The sequence below is a fragment of the Callorhinus ursinus genome, unplaced genomic scaffold, assembly GCF_003265705.2.
Source record: "Callorhinus ursinus isolate GAN/ISIS: 27379988/994484 unplaced genomic scaffold, GSC_fseal_2.0 scaffold15, whole genome shotgun sequence".
NCBI lineage: Eukaryota > Metazoa > Chordata > Mammalia > Carnivora > Otariidae > Callorhinus > Callorhinus ursinus.
Genome location: NW_027397077.1, coordinates 12,144,868 through 12,168,419, shown reverse-complemented (window position 1 = coordinate 12,168,419; position 23,552 = coordinate 12,144,868). Strand labels below are relative to the sequence as shown.

Sequence of the window (23,552 nt, the reverse complement as noted above, 5' to 3'; positions counted from 1 at the left end):
ATTGTGTCACAAAAAATTCTTGAGAAGGGATTTGGTCTTAACCTCATGAAAACTCTTCATTTCCAGAGATTCTTTCATGATTAGCTTCCAAAATATTTGAGATAAATGTTAAAGATGCTCAGAATTACTGTATAACATTTGTGAAGCTCAGGCAGGATACTATGAATTTAGTTAGAAAGACACATAAAATTTTATGTCCTTAAAGAAATACACATGAAATGAAGGGGAGTGGGGGGGCAGGTAAGATGTATTTTTCAGGTCCTGCCAGGGCCATTTAAGACTGGGCTTTGCAACTTTTGCCAAGTACAGATAAAGCACGTTGTTTAAAGAATCAATTGTAAAAATCAAAGGAAAAATACTGTTACAGAATAATCATCCAATTGGTCATGCTCATGTACCTAACTGAGGAAATGTTACTATTCCTTTATATTTCTTGTTTCTAAGATGAAAATAAAAAGTGAATTTGCCCATCTTGCCTTTAATACATGTATGTAACAGAGCCCCCTTTTAGGGATAGCACTTTAATCTGTTTCACAAAGCTTTTATTCCAATTGAAAAAGAATTCTGATACACTGTTGTGTTATTTTACAAATTATATTGATAATAAGACTCATACATACTGAACTTCAGGATTAATGTTCATTTTTCTAATCTTCCATAAATACATTCTCTAGCCACCAGAACTATTGCTTTGGTGGTTTCTATTTCCAGCACATGTTACTATGTTTTTGAAATGGAACATTTGCTGTAGGGGACAGAACATTTAGCATGAAGGATACTAACCAATAACAAAATAAATTGTCTGCAAATAATGATGTAGGGTGCTTTGACATAATGTTTCTATTTTTCAGTCTAGTGGTTCATCTCCTTGTCCTTCCTCTGGGTTTGTATTTGATTTGGGGAGAAAGAGCCAGGATTTGTTTATTTAGGAAGTAGATGCAAGAGTCCAAAAATGAACCGCAGCCTAATCCTCCCCTCAGTGGCTCTTATAACAACATGGTGGGGAACTTTTTGAAATGCTACCTCTTCTGAGGAGGAAATTTTCTGCACTGTGATTATTTTATCCTATTAAGTATTTCTTAAATTAAATTAAAGAACGTAGATAGAATACTTTAAGTTGGAAAATAGTTGCTTGAGTACTAGGTAGAGTGCTGTCATTTTTTTCCCAAATGCATACATACTTTTAATTTCAAATTCAGTTTCTTCTGTTATTTCATTTTTGAACTCAAAAGAAATAAATCTTTTTTATTCCCTTCATGGGTTTCAAATGTTTAACTCATAAAATTATATAATCTCTTAAAAAAACAAAAGACCATAAGCCAAATTTAGAATTCAAAACAAGGACTATAAATAAAATAATTCTTTAAAAAAAATAGCTTCCTAAAACCCCAAGAAGACAGTCAAAATTGTGAAAAGACATCAACTTGAAGTAATTTAAATGACACAATTTTATGGCTCTCTTAGAATGACCCTGAGAAAATATTTCCTAAAACGAATTCTCTCTGAAATAATTCGTTTAGACAGAGTCTTGAAGAACAAACTCTCTTGAAGTGAATTGTTTTCTTTGATGCTGCTATTTTCTTGCAAATTCCAAAGGATAGAACCTTTGGTTTTACCTTAAGATGATGAAAGTAATTTTCCTTTGAGAACTAGGGTTTGGGCTGAATTGAAAAGCCTGTCTGCAGGTGAGATTTAATTTAATCCTTTGAGTACTTAAGAAGCATTCCTGAGACAGTGGCCAAAAAAGTGGCAAGATTAGCACTTTGTTTATTGACAGTGTGTGGACAGGAAAAGACTTTTATCCCAAAGAGTTTAATGATTTTTTTTTTGTGATCTTAATGGCAATTTTTAATTACTAAAATATTCATTATTTAAATAGCCAAAGATTATATGATACACTTAAAATTGAAAGTTAAGTTGCAGTTGAATTGCAGCCTAGGAATTAAAAAGCAACAAAGCAAGCATGAAAGGCAGGTAGTATCTTGCTAACTAAATTTTAGGTTTAGAACAGAGTTAGATAGTGGAAAATGAATCTATAAGTATTAAAAGAAAATGCATAAACGGAAATCTACGGAAGATCTGTTGTGTAGTGGAAAATGAATCTATAAGTATTAAAAGAAAATGCATAAACGGAAATCTGTGGAAGATCTGTTGTGTCTTTCTCAGAATCAGAATCACCTATATATGGTTTTCATGAGGCTTTAAAGATTTTATAAAATGTTTTTTTATTTGTCCCATTATTTCCTGTTTCCTATGAATGTTTTGTGTGTTCCAAGAAGCAGACTAATTTTTCTGATGTCCGCTACTATTTGAATAAATAAAAAAGTCCATAAATATGAAAGGTATATGCATGGTGGGAACTTGATACAAAAGCTATATCATGTATATAGCTATGACTTTCAGATAAAATTAGTGTCATAAAAAATTCTTAATTATTTCCTGTTCAATATTTGTGCAAATGTACTTTTGCTACATATGACGATTCCCTTGTTTATGCTTTGCTTTTTCTTTTATTTGGGGGAGTACAAAATATTAAAACATTGGAATATTTTGATTCTAAATTTGATGGGTTTTCAGGTTTTTTTTTTAACGTGGAAAATAAAAGTAAAATCTTCTTTCTGACTATTACTACATTCAGCAGAAATGAGTTTGCACGGTATTAGAAGTTTTTTCTGTTTAGAAGGCTCCAGACCTCTTAACCACCCTGCAATCCTCTCAGTAGATTTAGCCATGATCAGCAAACCATCGAGATCTTGTCCATAGTGATCATTTATTAATATTTTTACATCATGAGAATTTCTAGACGCTCCCTTGGACCTTGCCTGTCATTTTATCATTGGACAGTTTCTGGATGTTCCATTTTAGAACAATTTGGGGATGTTTTAAATTTGCTGCCTATTCATTTTATGTCTAAAGGAAAAATTACACAAAATTCCATACTATTTGGGAACATGCTGTCTTGGTTAGGGTTTGGATCACATTTTAAAATTAGTTTTAAAGGAAAGGAAATCATATAAGTGCTCTGGAATTCAGATAAGCACCAAGCATGGGAAGCAGGCACTTTTATTTTAGAGTGCTTATCCTTTGGGGTCAGACTGCTGATGATTAAAAAGCATTCTAGACCTTTAATATTGATTATGCATTTTGGGGAGCTGTTTTCTTTCCTGCTTTGCCTCTGTCCATTTGAATTTGGACTGTGGTAGAATTGCAGCATGCAGTATCTCAAATATTCCACAGGGTGTCATAATATGGTTGTTTGTTCTCAGAAACACTGTCTAGTGGGAGGTAGTTTGAGCCAAGCCTCATCCAGTATTTAAAGGGCTGGTTCATTTTTGTTACAGTCAAGAATTATTTACTGAGGACCTACTGTGTGCGAGCTCCATGATAAAAAAATGTATTTGTTAACGGTATCATGTGAATCCTTTTCTTCACTTTGTGTTTGGCATTTTGGCCAAGAGAGTATTTACCAACACAGTGAGTTTGTTTGAGTTTGTTTGAATTTACTTGCTGTGTAGCTTCATGCCACTTGGGAATGAATCTCAAATGGAGGAGTCAGGTTTGGAGACTCATCAACTACCCAGCCAGCTTCTGGCTCCCTTCCGTCTATCATTTGGTCGGAACCGATCCCTAGGTGTCACAGTGCAGGAAGGGGGCTGAGAGTTACTGTTCTAAAGGCTTTTGGGGTAGCCATGGGGAGGCAGAAGCAGGGCTGGGGCCCGAGTTGGACAGTTTGAATATGAATTTCCCCTTCACCACTAGTTGTTTGGGTCACCTTAACAAGTTTGTTTGCTTCTTTTCATTACCTTAACAAATTTGTTTGCTTCTTTTCATTTTAAATCCATGATGGGATTTTGAAGAGCAAATTAAACAATCCCTTTCTAAAAAGTGTTTGTTAGCTTCCAGTTTTGGGACAAGATAGCATAAACTCACATTTCCCTTCTCCTTCTCTCTAAATACAACTTAATTTAGATTGTCTGGAAATAATTCAACAGACAATCATAAAAGAACCCTGAAAGTTGGGGAAGAAGAAGGAGGATTGGGTAGGGGCCTCAGGAATTGAAGAACACCATGATGAGTTCCCTGGGTTTTGTTCTTATTCTTCATATATCCCTGCCTGGGATGTGGAGAGCCCTATAACCCTGAACTGCCAAGACAAAATAGATGAAAAGAAGGAAGGATGAAGGAAGAGAGAGAGATTGGAATGAAAGAGGGAGGAAGGGATGAAGAGAAGAAGGAAATGCCTGTTCTCTCTGGCCAAAGGACTGGGAAAGGGAAGCCCAGCTGGGACTTAGCTCTGGCCCAGTCTGCCCATAATAGCATTGCTAGCAGAGTCCGCTGAACCAACACATTCCCCATCTCACACCTGCCACCAGTGGCAGGCTCAAGCTGCCCACAGCAGTTTCATCAGTGGAGTAAGGGCAGGTCAACCTATTCCCAGCCCCCAAGGCCCTGGTAGCAGTGAACTGCCCTGTCCCTAGCAGCAATGTCAGCAAACCACAGAGGTCAGCCAGAACCCACATGCTAAACTGAAACAAGGTGACTGCTTGCTATAATAGAAGATATAAAAAGGAAAACAAAACAAATCTTCTAACATATATTCAAAATGTCCAGGATATAATAGAATATTACTTGTCATACCAAGAACCAGAAAAGTCACAATTTGAATGAGAGAAGACAACTAATGCCAACACAAAGATGAATCAAATATTAGAATTATCTGACAAAAATTTTAAAGCAATTATCATAAAATTGATTGAACAAGTAATTACAAATTCCTATGAAAATATAGAGAGCCTTACTGGAAGGATTCCATAATAGAGTGGAAATGACAGAAGATAGTCTGTGAACTTGAGGACAGATCAATAGAACTTAATCTGAACAACAGAGGAAAACTAGACTGGAAAATAAATGAACAGAGCTCAGGGAACTGTGGTTCTATAACAAAAGATGTAACATATCATCAGAGCCCCAGAAAGAGATGAGAAAGAATATGGGGCTAAATAAATATTTGAGGAAGTAATAGCTGTAAACTTACCAAATTTGGCAAAAGATATAAACCTACAGATTTAAAAAGATGAGTGAACCCCAAATGGGATAAGCCCAAAGACACATCACAATTAAACCTCTAAAAACTAAGACAAAGAAAAAACGTCTTAGAGCAACCAGAGAGAAAGTACTCAATATTTACTGGGGGTGGGGTGGGGTGGATACCAATTCAAATGACTGTATTTTTCATCTGAAACCATGGAGGCCAGACAGAATTGGCATATTATTCAAGTACAGAAAGAAGAAAACTGCCAGTCATAAATTCTCTATCTGGTGAAACTATCCTTTGGGAATGAAGAGGGAAATAAAGGCATTTTTAGACAAAGGAAAACCAAGAGTATTTGTCACTAGCCCATCTACCCTTGAACAATGGTTAAAGGAAACTCTCTCTAAACATCAAGGAAATGATAACAGCAGGATTTGAACTTCAGAAAAGAAGAAAGAAGAGTGGAATGGAAAAAATATGGATAAACATTTTAAACTATCTTCATCCTTATAATTTTAAAAAATCATATTTGATAGTTGAAGCAAAAATTATAGCAATATCTGTTGGGGTGCTCAGTGTATGTAGAGGAAATAATGAGACAATTGGATTTAAAAGATGAGGAAGGTAAAAGGACCTTAAGTGCGATTTTGGTACTCCACTTGAAGTGGTAAAACATTTATATCAATAGGTTATGACATGTTTCATATGTAAATTGTACCACATACAGCAATTGCTAAGAAAATATGCAAAACTGTATACTCAAAAATAGTATGAGTAAATGAAGATGGAATCCTAAAAATTTATCCATTAACCTTCAGGAAGGCAAAAAAGAAATGGAGGAAATGAACATAAAACCAATAATAAAATGGCAGGCTTAAGCCCTAATGCATCAATAATTATTTTATGTAAATGGCCAAAATATACCAATTAAAAGAGGTTATCCAAGTGGATCCAAAAGAACCCCAAACAAACAAACAAAAAAACCCCAAACCCATGAATAATTATATGCTGTCTATAAGAAATTCACTTCAAACACAATGACATTGTAGGTTGAAAATAAAAGAATGGAAAAAGATATATCATATTAACTTATTTGTTTTTTTTAGGGAGAGCAAGAGAGAGAGTGTTGGGTGGAGGGGCAAAGGTAGAGGGAGAGAGAGAATCTTAAGCAGGCTGCATGCCTAGCATGGAACCCAACACAGTGCTAAATCTTACATCATGACCTGAGCCAAAATCAAGAGTTGGACACTTAACCGACTGAGCTACCCAGGTGCTCCTAACATTAATTTTTACAAAGGAGAAATGGCTCCATTAATATCAGATTAGGTAGACTTCAGAGGAAAGAAAATTAGTAGGAACAATAGGAGACATTATATAATAAAAGAAGTAATCCACCAAGAAGACATGGTGATCCTCAATGTGTATGCACCAAAAAAATATATGAAATAAAAACTGATAGAACTGAAAAGAGAAATAGACAAATTCACGATTATAGCTAGGGACCTCCACACCTCACTATCAGCAATTGATAGAATTAAATACAGAAAATTATCAAAGAAACAGATGAACTGAATAACTCTATTAACTAGCAAGAGCTAATTAACATTTGTAGAACACTCTACCCAACAATTATGAGCTATACATTTTTTTCAAGTGTCCATGTAACATTCATTAAGATAGAGCATATTCAGGGTTGTAAAACAAACCTGAACATATTTAAAATAATTGAATTCATACAGTATGTTCTATGACCATAATGGAATCAAACTAGAATTCAATAATAGAAGGATATGAAAATCTACAAGTAATCCATGGTTCAAAGATGCTAAGTAGGGGTGCCTGTTTGGCTCAGTTGGTAAATTGTGTGACTCTTGATCTTGGGGTTGTGGGTTTGAGCCCCACGTTGGGTGTAGAGATTACTTAAAAATGCAAAAATCTTAAAAAAACACAAAGATTCTAAGTGAATAATAATCCATGCCTCAAAGATGAAGTCAGAAAGGAAAAATATACATATAGCTGAATGAAAATGAAAATACAACATACCAAAATTTGTGGGATGCAGCTAATGCAGTGCTGCGAGGGAAATTTATAGCACCAAATGGTTAACATTAGAAAAGAAGAAATGTTGCAAATGAATAATCAAATTTTCTACCTCAATAAACCAGAAAAAGAAGAACAAAATAAACCCAAAGCAAGTATAAGGAAGAATAATAGTAGAGCAAAAATCAATAAAATTGAAAACATGGAAACAATAGAGAAAATCAATAAAATCCAGCAATACTGATAAAGATAAAAGAAAGAAGATGAAAATCATCAATATCAGAAATGAAGCAAGAAATATCATTACAGATTGTGTAGTCATTAAAAAGTTGATAGAGGAGGGGAGTGTCTGGGTGGCTCAGTTGGTTAAGCATCTGACTTCTGATTTTGGCTCAAGTCATGATCTCATGGGTCCTGAGATGGAGCCCTGCATTGTGCTCCATGCTCAGTGGGAAGTCTGCTTGCTCTGCCCCTCCCCCCAACTTACCTGCATGTGTGCTCTCTTTCTCTTTAAAATAAATAAATAAACCTTTAAAAAAGGGTTGATAGAGGACTATTACAAACAACTTTATACTCATAAATTTGACATCTTAATAGAAATGGTCCAATTCCTCAAAAACCTCAAACTGTCAAAACTTAACCAAGATGAAATACATAACCTGAATAATCTTATAACCATTAGATAAATGGAACTTTTAATTTAAAAGCTCCCACAAGAGATATTTCCAGACCCAGATAGTTTCACTGGAGAATTTTACCAAACAGTTAAAGAATTAACACCAATTATACTCAATTTCTTCCTGAAAAGGGAAGAAAGAATATTTTTCAACTGATTTATGAAGCTAGTATGACCTTGATACTCAAAACAGAAAAATACAATAAAAAAACAAAAACAAATGCAAAATCCCCCAAAACCAAAACCACAGACCACCATGTCTCATGAACTTAAATAAAAAACCCTCAACAAAATATTAGAAAATAAAATGCAAAATTTTATAAAAATAATATATCATGACTAAGTGGGATTTATTTCAGGTATGCAAGGCTGGTTTAACATTTAAAAATCAATCATTGTAATCCACCATATGAACAGAATAAAGAAGAAAAATGTGATCATATTATTTACATAGAAAAGCATTTTATAAAAGTCAACACTCATTTATGATTAAAAAGTCTAGGCAAGTTAGGAGTAGAGGAGAACCATCTCAACTTGGTAAGGAACATATACAAAAATTCTGCAGCCAACATCTGTCTTTCACTACTAAGACTGAATATATTTCCCTTAAATTCAGGTAAAAGGCAAGGATGTAACATAGTACTCTGAAATTCTCACCACTGTGATAAGAAAATAAATTGAAAAATAAAACCATCCTTTTTTGCAGATGACGTGATTGTCCATATACAAAATCACAAAGTATCTTTAAAAAGAAAAAAAAACCAAAAAAAAAACCTCCTAGTGAGTTCATAAAATAAGTTCAGTAAAATCTCAGGATATAAGATCAACACACAAAAATTAATTACATTTCTATATGCTAAAATGAATATGTGGAAACTGAAATTAAAAACAGAATTTCATTTATAATAACTCCAAAGAAAATGAAATACTTAGAAATAAATTTACCAAAACATGTACAGGATCTGTATGCTGAAATTTATAAAATGTTAATGAAAAAAATCAAAGAGGACCTAACCAAATTGATATACTGTATTCATGGTTTGGAAAACTCAACATATTAAAGGTGTCACTTCTCCCCAAATTGAGCTATAAGTTTAATGAAATTCCTTTCAAAACCCCAAGGGTTTTTGGTGAATATACACAGGCTTATTATAATTTTTTTATGGAAATGCACAAGCCTTAGATTAACTTAAAACATTCTTGAAAAAAAAAGGTGATATTAACCCTTACTATATAACTGATGTAATCAAGACAATCTCCTATTATTGGAGTGTTAGAAAGATAGGTGAGTGGAACAGAATAGAGAATCCAGATATATACCCACACAGATATGCCTAATTGATATTTTACAATGGTGCAAAGACATTTCAATGGAGGAAGAACAGCTTTTTTTTTTTAAATAAATGGTGTTTGATCAACTGGACATCTATAGGCAATAAAAATGAACATTGACCTAAACCTCACATCTTATACAAAAAATTAACTCAAAGTAAACCATGGACTTAAATGTAAAATATGAGCCTATAAATGTATTAGAAAAACTATAGGATAAAATCTTCAGAATCTAAGGCTGAGTGATGATTTCATAGAATTGACATTAAAAGCATGATCTCTAGGTTGGACTTTCTGCTCTGTGAAACATCCTGTTAAGAGGATGAAAAGAAAAGACACAGACTGGGAGAAAATAATTGTAAACCATATTAAAGGGATTGGTATCTAGAGTACTCTTAAAGAACTCTGAAAAGTCAACAGTAAAATCAAACCAAAACAATCCAATTACAAAATGGCTGAAAGGCATGAATATTTACTGAAGAGGATGTACAGATGGCAAATAAGCACATGAAAAGATGTTCAAAGTCATTAACCATGAGGGAAATGCAAAATAAAACTACAATGAGATGTCTATCAGATTTACTAAAACAAAAAGTAATGATAACACCCAAAGTGTGTGGGAATCTAGGAAAACTAGATCGTTCCTATATTGCTGGTGGGAATTTAAAATGGTACAGCCACTCTGGAAAATAGTTTGGCATCTTATACAGCTAAATTGCAAGTCCCATGACCCAGAAATTTTACTGTGGTGGTATTTATCTCATAGAAATGAAAACTTATGTTCATAGAAAAAACTTGCACATGAATGTTCATAGTAGCCTATTTGTAATAGCCCCAAACCAGAAACAACCCAAATATCCTTTAACAGGTAAATGGTTAAACAGGCTGGTATATCCATTACCATGGACTACTACTTAGTAATAAAAGAGAACAAATTATTGATAGACATAACAATTTGGATGGGCTTCCAGAGAATTATGCTGAGTGGAAAAAACAAACAAACAAACCAATGCCAAAGGTTGTTATATACCGTGTGCCTACGTTTGTGTAACATTTATGAAATGATAAGGTTGTAGAATGGAGGACTGATTCATTGTTGCCAGGGGTTAGAGATGGGGACAGAGACAGAGGTAAGTGGGTACAATTATAAAAGGACAACACAAGGGATCTTTTGGGGGATGGAATTGTTCTGTATCCTGACTTTGGTGGTGGTCACATGATTTTATACACGTGATACAATTGCATAGAACTAAATACAGACAGATGCAGACAAACACACACACACACACACACACACACACATACACACACACCAATGAATGCATATAAAAATGGTGATAACTGAATAAGATCAATGGGTTGTATGAACATTAGTTTCTAAGTTGTGATACTGTGCTATAGTTATGCTAGTTTTTACTACTAGAGGAAACTGGGTGACAAGTGTAAGGGATCTCTTTATACTATTTCCTACAACTGCATGGAAATTTCAATTATCTCATTATAAAATGTTAAAAAAAACCCAAGTATTTAGAACAATGCCTGGCTTGTAGTGAAGAGGTCTGGTACTTACAGTACCTATTTTATAAGCTTAAAAAGTTTATTTTTATTTTAACTTTAGGCCATGTAAAAATGGCTGCATCAGAAATGCCATGTTAAAATGTCACACATCCCATTACAATTAATTCTTCAGATCTGGATAAATTTCTCTTGCAGAATTCTTTGTTTAAGGAATCTTTTAAAAGACTATTATGTTTTTATTATAGATGAAATATATGGGTATAGTATCCAGAATTCTAGGATGGCCCTCATGACATGGGCTCCCTGGTGTTATGTCAATGTTTGGATTACATTTTATGCAAAAGGGAATTTGCAGATGTAATTAAGGTTGCTATTCAGTTGACCTTGAGTTAACCAAAAGGGAGATTATCTGGGTGGGCTTGAACTAATCACGTGAGCATTGTAAATCTGAGTCTAGAGGTCAGAGACAGAAAAGTCAGAAAAATTCAAAGCAAGGAGGAGGGAATTTGACATGTAAGAAGTGCTCTGTTGCTAGTTTTGAAGATGGAGAGGGTCATGTCGCAAGGACCTAAAATAGGTTCTAGTTGCTGAGAGCAACTGCTAGCCAATAGCCAGCAATGAACTGAATGATGCCAACAACTTGAATGATCTTGAAAGAGGACCCCAAGTTTCAGATGAGAGCTCAGCCTGACTGATCTTTTGATATCAGCTTTCTGAGACCATAGGCAGAGAAACCAATTACATCATGCTTGGACTTCTGATTTACAGATTGTGGGGCAATAAATTCATGTTGTTTTAACCTGCAAAGTTTGTGCTAATATTTCATGCAGTAATAGAAACCCAATACAATGGGTTGATTTAAATCTTTTTATTTATTTTATTTTTAAAAATATTTTATTTATTTATTTGAGAGAGAGAGCAAGAGCAAGAGAGCACACAAGCAGGGGGAGGGACAGAGGCAGAGGGAGAAGCAGAGTCCCCATTGAGCAGGGAAGCCCAATGTGGGGCTTGATCCCAGGACCCTGGGGTCATGACCTGAGCCAAAGGCAGACACTTAACTGACTGAGCCACCCAGGTGCCCCTAAATCTTTCTATTTAAATCCATGGTTTAGAGGATCCTATACCAGCAACCAGTTTTGCCTTTTCCTTGGTGTTATGTAAAGGGTATTTCTGGAGGAGGATTCTGGGAAGATGGAGGAGTTGGAGGCACCAGGAATTTGTCTCTCCATCTAGACAATGATTGCACCGTCAGAATTTGTCTGATGTAACTATTTTGGAACTTTGGAGTCTATTGAAGGGTTGCAACTTCCAGGGGAAGGCTTAGATCGTAAAACACCATTAATTTTGGTCAATATTATCTCTTAACACAGTGGAAGCTAACCATTTCCCACCCTTTAGCCAAGTGGCAGGCAGCTGAACATGTGTGCCTTGAGCAGCCTATACACAGCTTGAAGGAGCCAGAGTGAGCAAAAAGAAACCCACCTTCCAAATATCAAGGATCTGTGTTCTGATCATTGATTGTTGCTTCTGATCTCAGAGGTGCAGTCAGAGTCAGCAGCCATTGTGGTTGCCCCTCTCCACATTGGTGCAAGCCCCTTCTCTGCTGAACTGACTTGCAGGGGACTTAAAGGACTGCAGTTCTTTTCCTCCTCATTTGTTTTCTCTTTTGAGAGCCATACATTGAAAATTAGGACATTCATGAGCAACTGAAGATATAAGGAAAATTAGAAAATGATGACGCATACCTGGGAAAAGACATGGGCTCAGAAAAGACTTAAAAAGACCTTATATATTTATACCTCAGACTGATCTTTGGCGCAGAGATAGCCTACAAAATCAACGACAATAACAACAACAACGACAACAAACCCCAAACAATAAAAACAGTAAAAAACAAAACAAAACAAAACAAAAAACAAAAACAAAAAAACCCCAACAAACCTTGGGAAATGGGGAGAATCTGATTTCCAGAGTTACCACATCCAGTGTTCAACATCAAAAATCACAAGTCATACAGAAAGTAGTAAAGTATGGTCTAATCAAAGGAAAAAAAAATCGACAGAAACTGGCCCTGAGAAGACTTGATGACAGATCTACTAGACAAAGATTTTAAAACAACACTCTTAAAGGTGCTCAAAGAACAAAAGGGAGATGCGTGGGAAGTAAAGAAAATAATGTATGAGCAAAATGGAAATATCAATAAAAAGATAGAAAACTCAAAAGAAAGCAAAAGGAAATTCTGGAGCTGAAAAGTACAATAACTGAAAGGAAAAATTCACTAGAAGGATTGAAAGGCAACTTTGAGAAGCCAGAAGAAAGAATGAATGAACTTGAAACAAAAATAAATAAGATTGAAGAAAAGTAAACAGAACCTGAGAGGCCTGTGGGACATCATGACAATGGACCAACACACATATTAAGAGAGTCCCAGAAAGAGAAGAGAGAGAAAGAGGCAAAGAGAATATTTGAAGAAATAATGGTTGATACTTTCCAAATTTGATTAAGGACATGAATATAACATCCAGGAAGCTCAATAAGCATCCAGAAAGATAAATTCAAAGAGACCCACACCAAGACCCATTATAACCAAACTTTTGAAATCTAGAGACAAAGAGATACACTCGAAAACATCAAGAGAGAAGTGACTTGTCATTTACAAGGGACCCTAATTAAGATTATAAGCAGACTTCTAATCAGAAACTTTGGTGGTCAGAAGGCAATGGGTAGATATAATCAAAGTGCTAAAAGAAAAAACAAAAACAGAAACTTCTGTCAACCAAGAACGCTATATCCAGCAAAACTATTCAAGAGGAAGGCAAACCATAAAAGGCTCTTACCTATAGGAAACAAACTGAAGGTATCTGGAGGGGGTTGTTTGGGGTGATGGGGTAATTAGGTGATGGGCATTAAGGAGGGCACTTGATGTAGTGAGCACTGGATGTTATATGCAACTGATGAATCACTAAATTCTACCCCTGAAACTAATAATACACTATATGTATTATTACACTAAATTGAATTTAAATAAAAAAACAAAAGAGTGAGGGAAAAATTAAGATAATCCCAGATAAAAAAAGCTTAGAAGTTTGTTACCACTAGAGATGTGCTACAAGAAATGCTTAAAGGAGTCATGTAGGGTGAAATGAAAAGACACTAGATGGTAACCCAAAGCCATGTGAAGAAATAAATAGTTCAATAAAGGTAAGTATGCAGGCAATTATAAAAGCTAGTATTATTGTAATAATGGTTTGTAATTCCATTTTCTGTTTTCTACATGACCTAAGAGACTAATATATTTACAAAAATTATTAGTCTAAAAACTAGTATTATTGTAACTTTGGTTTGTAACTCCATGTTTCATTTTCTACATTAGGTAAGAGGCTAATGCATTTAAAAGAATTATTACTTGTGTTTGGGAACTCACAGTGTATAAAGATAGAATTTTATGACATCAGCAACCGAAAGGAGTGGAGATGGAGCTGTAAAAGAGCAGAATTTTTGTATGTTATTGAAGCTAAGCTGGTATAAATTCAAAGTGTTAAAATTAAGTGTTACAAATTTAGGATGTTACAAGTAATCCCCATGTTAACCACAAAGAAAATAGCTGTAGAATATACACACACACAAAAAATGAATATAGAATTTAATCATTTCACTACAAAAAATCAACTAAGTACAAAAGAAGATAGTAACACAGGAAATGAGGAACAAAAACATTATAAGGTATACAGAAATAAATAGCAAAATGACAGATATAAGTTTCTCCTTTTCAGTAATTACTTTAAATGTAAATGGATTAAACTCTAATTGAAGACAGAGATTGGCAGAGTGCACTAAGAACAAGAAAACAAACAACCCCTCCCCACCACCCGCACCATGATCCAACTATACGCTATTTATAAGAGATTCACTTTAGATCCAAAGACACAAATAGATTGAAAGTGAAAGGATGGAGAAATACGTTCAATGCAAGGAATAACCGAAAGAGACAAAACAGACTTTAAGTCAGAAAAGTTTACAATAGACAAATAAAGGCCTTACAAATTAATGAAAGTTTCAATACTAGAAGATATGACAATTACAGGCATTTATGAACGTAATGCCATACCATCAAAATATGTGAAGCAAAAACTGACAGAACTGAAAGAGGAATCAGATAGTTTTGCAATAATAGTTGGATATGTCTGCACTCCACTCTCAGTGATAAAATAATCAGAGAGAAGATAAGTAGGGCAATAGAGGATTTAAACAACAAAATAAATCAATAAGATCTAACAGACATATTCAGAACACTCTATCCAACAATAAGAGCATGTGCATTCTTCTTAAGTGCACATGGAACATTCCCCAGGCTAGACCATATGATAACCCACACATTATGTCTCAATAGATTTTAAAAGATGGATATCATAGAGGGGCGCCTGGGTGGCTCAGTCATTAAGTGTCTGCCTTCAGCTCAGGTCATGATCCCAGGGTCCTGGGATCGAGCCCCACATTGGGCTCCCTGCTCCGCGGGGAAGCCTGCTTCTTCCTCTCCTACTCCCCCTGCTTGTGTTCCCTCTCTCACTGTGTCTCTCTCTGTCAAATAAATAAAATCTTAAAAAAAAAAAGATGGATATCATAGAAAGTATCTTCTCTAACCACAAAAGGATGAAGTTAGAAATAAGTAACAGAAAAACTGGAAATTTTGCAAATTTATGGAAATTAAACGACACACTTTTAAAAAATGAATGGATCAAAACAAATCACAAAAGAAATGAAAAAATACTTAAAGGTGAATGAAAACAAAAGAAGTGAAATGTACCAAAACTTATGGAATGTAGAGAAAGCAGTATTAATGGGGGAATTTACACATCAAAAGAGTATCAGCAGAGTAAAAAGGCAAGCCACAGAATTGTAGAAAATATTTATAAATTGTATGTGACAAGCAATTAATATGCAGAATATATAAAGAATTCCTAAAGCTCAACAACAACAACAAATCAAACAATGTGATTCAAAAATGGGCAAATGGCTTGAATAGGCCTTTCTCTCAAGAAGATATACAGATGATTACAGCTTTGTAATAGAGCTTGAAGTCTGGAATTGTGATGCTACCAGCTTTGTTTTTCTTTTTCAATATTCCTCTGTCTATTCAGGGTCTTTTCTGGTTCCATACAAATTTTAGGATTATTTGTTCCATTTCTTTGAAAAAAGTGGATGGTATTTTGATAGGGATTGCATTAAATGTGTAGATTGCTCTAGGTAGCATTGACATCTTCACAATATTTGTTCTTCCAATCCATGAGCATGGAACGTTTTTCCATTTCTTTGTGTCTTTCTCAGTTTCTTTCATGAGTATTTTAATAGTTTTCTGAGTACGGATTCTTTGCCTCTTTGGTTAGATTTATTCTTAGGTATCTTATGGTTTTGGGTGCAGTTGTAAATGGGATCAACTCCTTAATTTCTCTTTCTTCTGTCTTGTTATTGGTGTATGGGAATGCCACTGATTTCTGTGCATTGATTTTATATCCTGCCACTTTACTGAATTCCTGTATGAGTTCTAGCAGTTTTGGGGTGGTTATTAACATAACAAGAAAAGAAAAGAAAAGAAAAGAAGATATACAGATGGCTAGTAAGCACATGAAAAGATCACTCAACATCATTAGTCATGAGGGAAATTAAAATCAAAACTATAAGGGAACACCATCTCATACCCATTAGGATGGCAACTATCAGAAAACCAGAAAATACCAAGTGTTATATTACCTGCATACTGGTAGAACCCTGGCCCTAAACTTCTTCAGTCCTCTCGGTGATTTGGGGAGGCCCCAAGGAGTCTCTCACAGGCTCCTGGTCAGTCTTCTTTAGCCTCTGTTTCCAGTGCCCAAAGTCCCTTGAAATCAGTTCCTATCACTGCCCCAGGGCTGATGCCCTGAGAGAACGTATCCTCTGTCCTGTCCAGGGCACTGTCTCCCAGGGTGACAGGGAGGCCTAATCAGTTTGCTTGGAACCACCAGGGATTTACACATATTCGTGTACACATATGTATCCATGGGTGTGGGTATACTCACAATAGCACACACTCTCTTGTGTGCTCTCTCAGTCCTCTCAGCTGTTGGCTTCTTTTATATAATGAGTATCATTCTGATATGTAACCATCCATATTCTTGTTCAGCCATCTATTTATTTATGGTGTTGTGTAACCACAGGAACACTTGTCTGGAATGGAGAAAACCTTTGTTTTGACTGCAGATGATTATGCCTTTTGAATTCCTGTGTTTTCCATGGAGGTACAGTGAATTCTCACAGTGGTAGGTGGGCAGGAATACACTGCATTTTTGATGAAGGAGAAGCCTAATTATTTGACTATAACTTGAGTTCCAGGATGTCTGTCTCAAGGCAGAAAACATGTCTTATTAAAAAGAGGCATTGGTGGGAAAAAGAAAGGAAAGAAGGAAGAAGGAAGGGAGAAGGAAGGAAGGAAGGAAGGAAGGAAGGAAGGAAGGAAGGAAGGAAAGAAGGAAGGAAGGAAGGAAAGGGAGAAAGTCCATCTCTATTAGTTCAAATCCCTTGTAGCCATTGGAAAAATTAGCCAAGTCCCATGTCCTGCCAGTCGAGGGTCAGCAGGGTCTTTGTTTTTGCATTCAGAGCTATTTTCCTGCTGTTACCACTGTCACCTCCACTGTCACCCTCTTCTCCTCTCGTTGTTGCTTTGACTGCTGTCATTATTTGTGTTGCATTCCAGATTTATGCTAAATGAATCAAATAATCCAAAAATTTGTTTAAGTCACACATTGTTAAACATGCATTTGGAATGATTTCCTGCGAAAGCCTGGGTGCAGAATACAAATATTTTGAATGGACTTATCTTAGAGTTGTACTGCTTTTTTTACTTGTCACTTTAAAACCCTTAATATGAATAAATTGTTTGTACAGTGGGCTTTTTTTAATCCTGAGATAAGAAATACATGGTTTGAAAGCAGAGAATAAAAACATGAATGATAATTTATGCAATGCCCGGGAAAGGTCCTTGCTGCTGCTCATGGGCAGGCGTTATAATCAGCTTTTTGGCGTGTTTATTTCAGGCTGCAGATAGTGGATAAAAGTGGCTGGTTGGTTGCCAGCACATGACTTAGTTGCCAAATGGAGTGTTTAGTACTTGTTACATTTGATTTATATCACAAGTTCTTCCCATTAACAGTCTACTGATGATAACCTACTTGGCTTTTCATGTGGTTACTTTGAAACAGCCACTTGACAACATTTGGCATATCACGAAGTTTAATACGGAATAAAGGAGTGAGTGAATGACTACATAGGTTCTGCCATATATTGATATGGTGCTTAATGCAGAATGGGCACCCAACACATGTCTTTTCATTGAATGAAAAAATCCTGCATATGCATTTCTCTGATTCACTGTACGAAGATTAGATTGTGGACTAATCTGGTTGGAAGGACAGAAATAGGTAGAAGTAGCAATGCTTACATGTCTGAAGGGCTTCCATCAGTATGGAAGGAGGTAGTCTGCTCATCTCTATTGAGCAGACTACCTCCATTTAAATACAAAGTTGAATTACAGGGAAAGATGAGGTCTTATCAAAATGGCCTTGATTCTAAGTCAGTGTAACCTCAATGCTGACAATGTCCTTAGCCTGGGGTCTATTTTTTAAAAACATGTCCACTTCAGGAATCTTGGCCTTGGATCTGTAATAAGATATGCATTAAATATGGTGATCTTTATTTTCAGATTGAAAACTTGCAAGAACAGCTTAGAGATAAAGACAAACAACTAACCAATCTGAAAGACAGAGTAAAGTCCTTGCAGACGGATTCCAGTAATACGGATACTGCGCTAGCAACACTCGAAGAGGCTTTGTCAGAAAAGGTGAGCTTGGGCTGAAAAATGGGGGTGTCAGGATTTGGGGAAGCATGGTGAGGAGGAGATGATCTAAATGCATTTAAATATGCCCGCTTTTCTCCATGTGCTCACACTACCCTCTGTTCCAGCTGGACCGCCCACTCCCATGTTAGCCCTCCTCAGTATACTTGGCACATTAAATAAGCCAGGAGAGCCTTGAAATGCACACCTGATCACATCACATTTCGCCCTGCTTAAAAACCTTCACTAGCTTGTTACTGTTCTTAGGATGATAAAAATTGAAATCCTTAACCTGGCACACACATTCCACCCCTTCATCCGGTCTGGCTTGCATCCGGTCAGCTGCCTCTCTGCCTGCTTTTTTACTCCTCTTTCCTTCCCATCCTCTCACCCTCTTTCCCTTTCTCCTTCCTGTTCTTCTTCCCTCCCTCCCTTCCTCTACCTTCCTCTTTTTTCTTTCCTTCCTTCTTGCCCAGCCTCATCCCCCATCTCTCTTCCCTCATTCTCTGTATTCTAGCTATGCTGGCCTAGATCTTCAAGTCTGCCATGCTCCCTCCTTTCTCAGACCCTTTGCACACACTGTTACCTAGCCTAGAATGTTCTTTACTTTCTGCAGATTTAATTCCTCTTCTTCTGGGAGTTCGGCTTCCTGAGAAGCTGCATTACACAGTAGTCAAGGATGTGGACTTGGGAGCTAGACTGCCTGTCTCCTGTATTCCCCATTATCATAGTCTATAAACTGTAGTAATGAAGTCAAGTGGAAGGAGACTGAGGAAGGAGCTAGTCCCAGCCCTGCCACTAACTGGATGACCTTGGCAAGTAACTCTCTTTCCCAGAACCTCAGATTTGTGGAATGGAAGGCATTAGATTAAATGGCCCACAGATTTTTTTTTTTTTAAGCAATGTATCTTAAAGAAGCCTTCTTTGACTTCTACGCCAGAATCACCAGGAGGTGCCTGTTGAAAATCTGAATTATTAGGCACCATCTATACCTAGTAAATCAGAACTTTGAGAGGGCTTGGGATTCTGCACTTTAGCAAGTTCCTAGAGTGAACATCCAGTCATTGTGATGTTTACTCTAGTCTGAGAACCATTGCACTACATAAGAAAATAGAGATGCTAAAAGGAAGAGCTGTAATTCTATGGCTAGATAGAAATTATAACATTATAACTTTAATATTAAATTATAAAGATACAAGATTTTACTTGAAAACATAAAAGAATAAATAAGATGATTCTTCAGGGAAAATACTCTTTTTTTTAAATTTTTAAGAATTTATTACCAAAACTCTATGTAGTAATTTTGTTTGTAAAAATTTGAATGAGGGAATGTTGGTTCAAAAACTATTAATTAGTATGTATCCTGTTTGCAGTTTTTGAGTGATATGATGTCATTCCATTACTACCTCTCAATTTCTTTCTGCAACTTTACAGAAGTAAACATATACCATATAATTTTTCCATGTCATGGATTCTTGGCAGGATTTTATCATTTTTTTTCCCCTGGCCCTATTAAGATTTGATTTATTCTAGTTTAAATCCCCAAACAATCCCCAAATCTGAAGCTGTTCCTTTTATTTAAGCACTTCCTTTGAGAATGAGGGGATGACTGTGAAGGAAGGTTGAGGTCTGTGGGAGTCTGCCCCCCCTCATACTCATGCCACCACTTGAGAGTTGCATCACGTGGGGCAAGCCTCTTCTCTTAGTACATTATTTTCAAAATGCCATTTAAATTAGCTGACCTCTAAGTTCCATTCTCTTTGGAACTACCTTGATAATAATTATTCAGTTTGCTGATCCACAATCTCAGGCACATGGAATCTGAATTAGGCAATAGATGAGGAGTTGAGTAGTTAGATATCTTGAAGAGCCAGGCAGAGAACAAAAATGAGGGAAGTGGGTTTGGTGTGAGGCAGTAGGGACTGCTGGCAACTGTGGCAAGCTGCAGAATCCTTGACCTACCTCAAACCATTCAAGTTCAGGTTTTAAAGTATTATGCTCAAGCCAAATGTGAGGTAGGCCAGCTTTGGCCTATGAGCTGTTAGTTTTCAAACCTTATTTGCATCTGACTTTTAGCCTTTCATAGTAATGAAGAATAAAAGTAAACACAGATCAATTTGTTTGAAGGGAATTTTCAAAAGGTGACAAAATCAGAATGTTAGTGTATTTGAAAAGCACAGACAGAAACATTGGATAGGAACCGGCAAGGTTCTTCATCATGGGACAAAGAATAATAGATTGCTTTTAAGTATTTACTCCAGTATCAAACTTTTGTGTGTATCCAAATAATCTTATAATCTAGGGAGCTTCTTAAAATACAAACATCTGGGTGCCATTTCCTAGTGATGCTGAATCAGTTGCTTTGCTGTGGGGCCAAGGAACCTGTGATTTTTAAAAGTATGCCCAGTGATTCTGATGAAAGTGATTAAATGACCATACTTTGAGAAACACCAAACCTATGCTCTTCCATTTTAAAGATGGGAAATGGCCTTAGTGAGGTGAAATGACTTGCCCAGAAATGAAAATTTTGGACAGATGCAGCACTATTCCCCATTTCTGTGTGCTACGTGGATGTCATGGATAGACCATGGTGCATGCTAACTTCTCAACCCAGTGCTCCAGGAAGCCACTTCTAATTTGTCTAAGTTGGCCCTATGTTGCGACTTTGTTGCCTCCCCTGGACTATCCTAAGGCCACTCAGCTCACGGGTGATGGAATGGGACTGAAACTCAAACCTTCTGATAATTGTACTTTTGACAGCATCCCAATCGCCTTTTAATGGCCGTTCCCTCACAAGTTCCAGTTTTATCACATTTAATTGAACAGATCCCCTGGAAAAAGATATGGTACAAAAAATAAAATGATTAAAAATCATGGACTCATAAGAACATCTAATTATTTGCTGTCATTTGGCTGATGAATAGAACCTATTAGGCACTATTCACCATTCTACTTGAATTATGACCTTCTGGGGAGTGTGTTATTCCTTTTAGTTTCTAAGAATTTATATACTTATTCACAGTGCAAAAAATAATGCCACATAGCAAGTTAAGATTGAGTATGACTTAGTTCTAGGATTGACACACAGAAGCTCAAGAGACAGAACCCACAGTATTTATAAAGCTGGTCTCGCCAAGCCTTGCTGTAGCCACATAGCAGATAAGCAGTTGAGAAAGGCAGATAGCAGAGCTGGAGGCCGCTGTAATTCAGTTCCTGCTCAGTGATAAAGCACAAATAGATTAGACCTGTGCAGAGCCAGATGAGTGCACAAGAAACACTTGCCAATGCAAATAAGACTAAAACAAGAACACATTGTTGGAATTTCTGCAAGTTAGTTGTTAATCAAGTAGATCATGGCATATTAGGGCCTTTTAACACATGTTTTTGACATCTGGCCCTGTGTGGCTGACAGTTAAATTAGTTTTGTGATTGACGGAGAAATATTTTGTAGTATTGAATCATCAATAACACTTAAAAACATTATAGTGCTTGCTGATTTTTTTTGTCATCAATGCCCAGTCAATAGTACAAGTGCTTAGAGTGAATCAACCTACTCACCAAATGACTCTGACACCTTCTGGATGTTAACATATTTATTTATAAAATAAAACTTAATTTCATTTCCCTTCCTTTGAAGCTAAGACAGTCCCTAAGTTGAGTTCTTATTCCTTCCTTCAGCTTCTTTAATTGCCTGCTGTATGACAGACAGTTTGCCCAGCCCTGAATTAAAAGAGTCACAGGATTTGAGTGCTGCCTTTTGGAAAACTAGGCTGGGAAGATGGACATGCAGTAAAACCATATGAAGGGCGCCGAGTGGAAATAAAGGCCACGTGATCCAGCTAGACGGATTCCTGGGAAGGTTTCCAAGTAGTGAGGCAACACAGTCAGTTTGGGACTTAAAAAAAAAATGTCACTCCAACAGCTCATGTGGTGGAAGTGATGGCCTGGAGAGGGCCTGGTGGCCAGGTGACCAGTTGTGATGCTTTTGCAATGAGTGTAGGCATAAGGCAGGAAGGATTCAGCTGTTGAAATTTTTAAAAGCCCTTGAGAGATTTCTTGTGCACTGAGGCCATTTTCTTCTTTTGTAGATGACATAATCATCCACTCACCAGTGTCACAGACAGAGTCAAATAGGAATATAACTGGAATCAAGAAGAATCAAATGTAGGCAATTAGTAGACTGATTTGTTCTGTTTCTACCCCCACTGTTGTAATAATATACTTCATTTTAAAGTGTTTTTAACTAATTGCAAAACAATAATGATACTTCTTTTTTTCCTTGAGAGCATTAGATACATAAATTATTGTCATTTGGGGTAGAACAGTTGCTTCCCTGGGGGATCTTAAATCACAGGCTAAGTGTTCAAACCAACTTTGCCCTGCAACACATACTGTTTTACATTGTATTATGTATCAGGCCTTGTCTCATGCTACATACTTAGAAGAATATAAAAGATAATATCGAGATCCTTAAGAGTAGTTGTTGCACCAGTATTTTTTTAAAATTTTTTATTGTTATGTTAATCACCATACATTACATCATTAGTTCTTGATGTAGTGTTCCATGATTCATTGTTTGTGCATAACACCCAGTGCTCCACGCAGAATGTGCCCTCTTTAATACCCCTCACCAGGCTAACCCATCCCCCCACCCTCCTCCCCTCTAGAACCCTCAGTTTGTTTTTCAGAGTCCATCGTCTCTCATGGTTCGTCTCCCCCTCCGACTTACTCCCCTTCATTCTTCCCCTCCTGCTGTCTTCTTCTTTTTCTTTTTTCTTAACATATGTTGCATTATTTGTTTCAGAAGTACAGATCTGTGATTCAACAGTCTTGCACAATTCACAGCGCTCACCATAGCACATACCCTCCCCACTGTCTATCACCCAGCCACCCCATCCCTCCCACCCCCCACCACTCCAGCAACCCTCAGTTTGTTTCCTGAGACTAAGAATTCCTCATATCAGTGAGGTCATATGATACATGTCTTTCTCTGATTGACTTATTTCACTCAGCATAACACCCTCCAGTTCCATCCACGTCGTTGCAAATGGCAAGATCTCATTCCTTTTGATGGCTGCATAATATTCCAA

General features: G+C 36.4%; 1 protein-coding gene across 7 annotated transcripts in view; it reads left to right on the top strand.

The window, feature by feature from the left end:
- Positions 1-23,552, top strand: part of ERC2 (ELKS/RAB6-interacting/CAST family member 2) — a 985,383-nt gene that overhangs the window by 439,785 nt on the left and 522,046 nt on the right. For all 7 annotated transcript variants that reach the window (XR_012380904.1, XR_012380905.1, XM_073901383.1 and 4 more), the window contains one exon: positions 18,331-18,468. Coding sequence is in view for 5 of the 7 variants with exons in the window: in XM_073901383.1 (XP_073757484.1) it covers positions 18,331-18,468 (138 nt within the window). In the remaining 2 variants the exon portion in view is untranslated. The remainder of the gene's footprint in view (positions 1-18,330; positions 18,469-23,552) is intronic.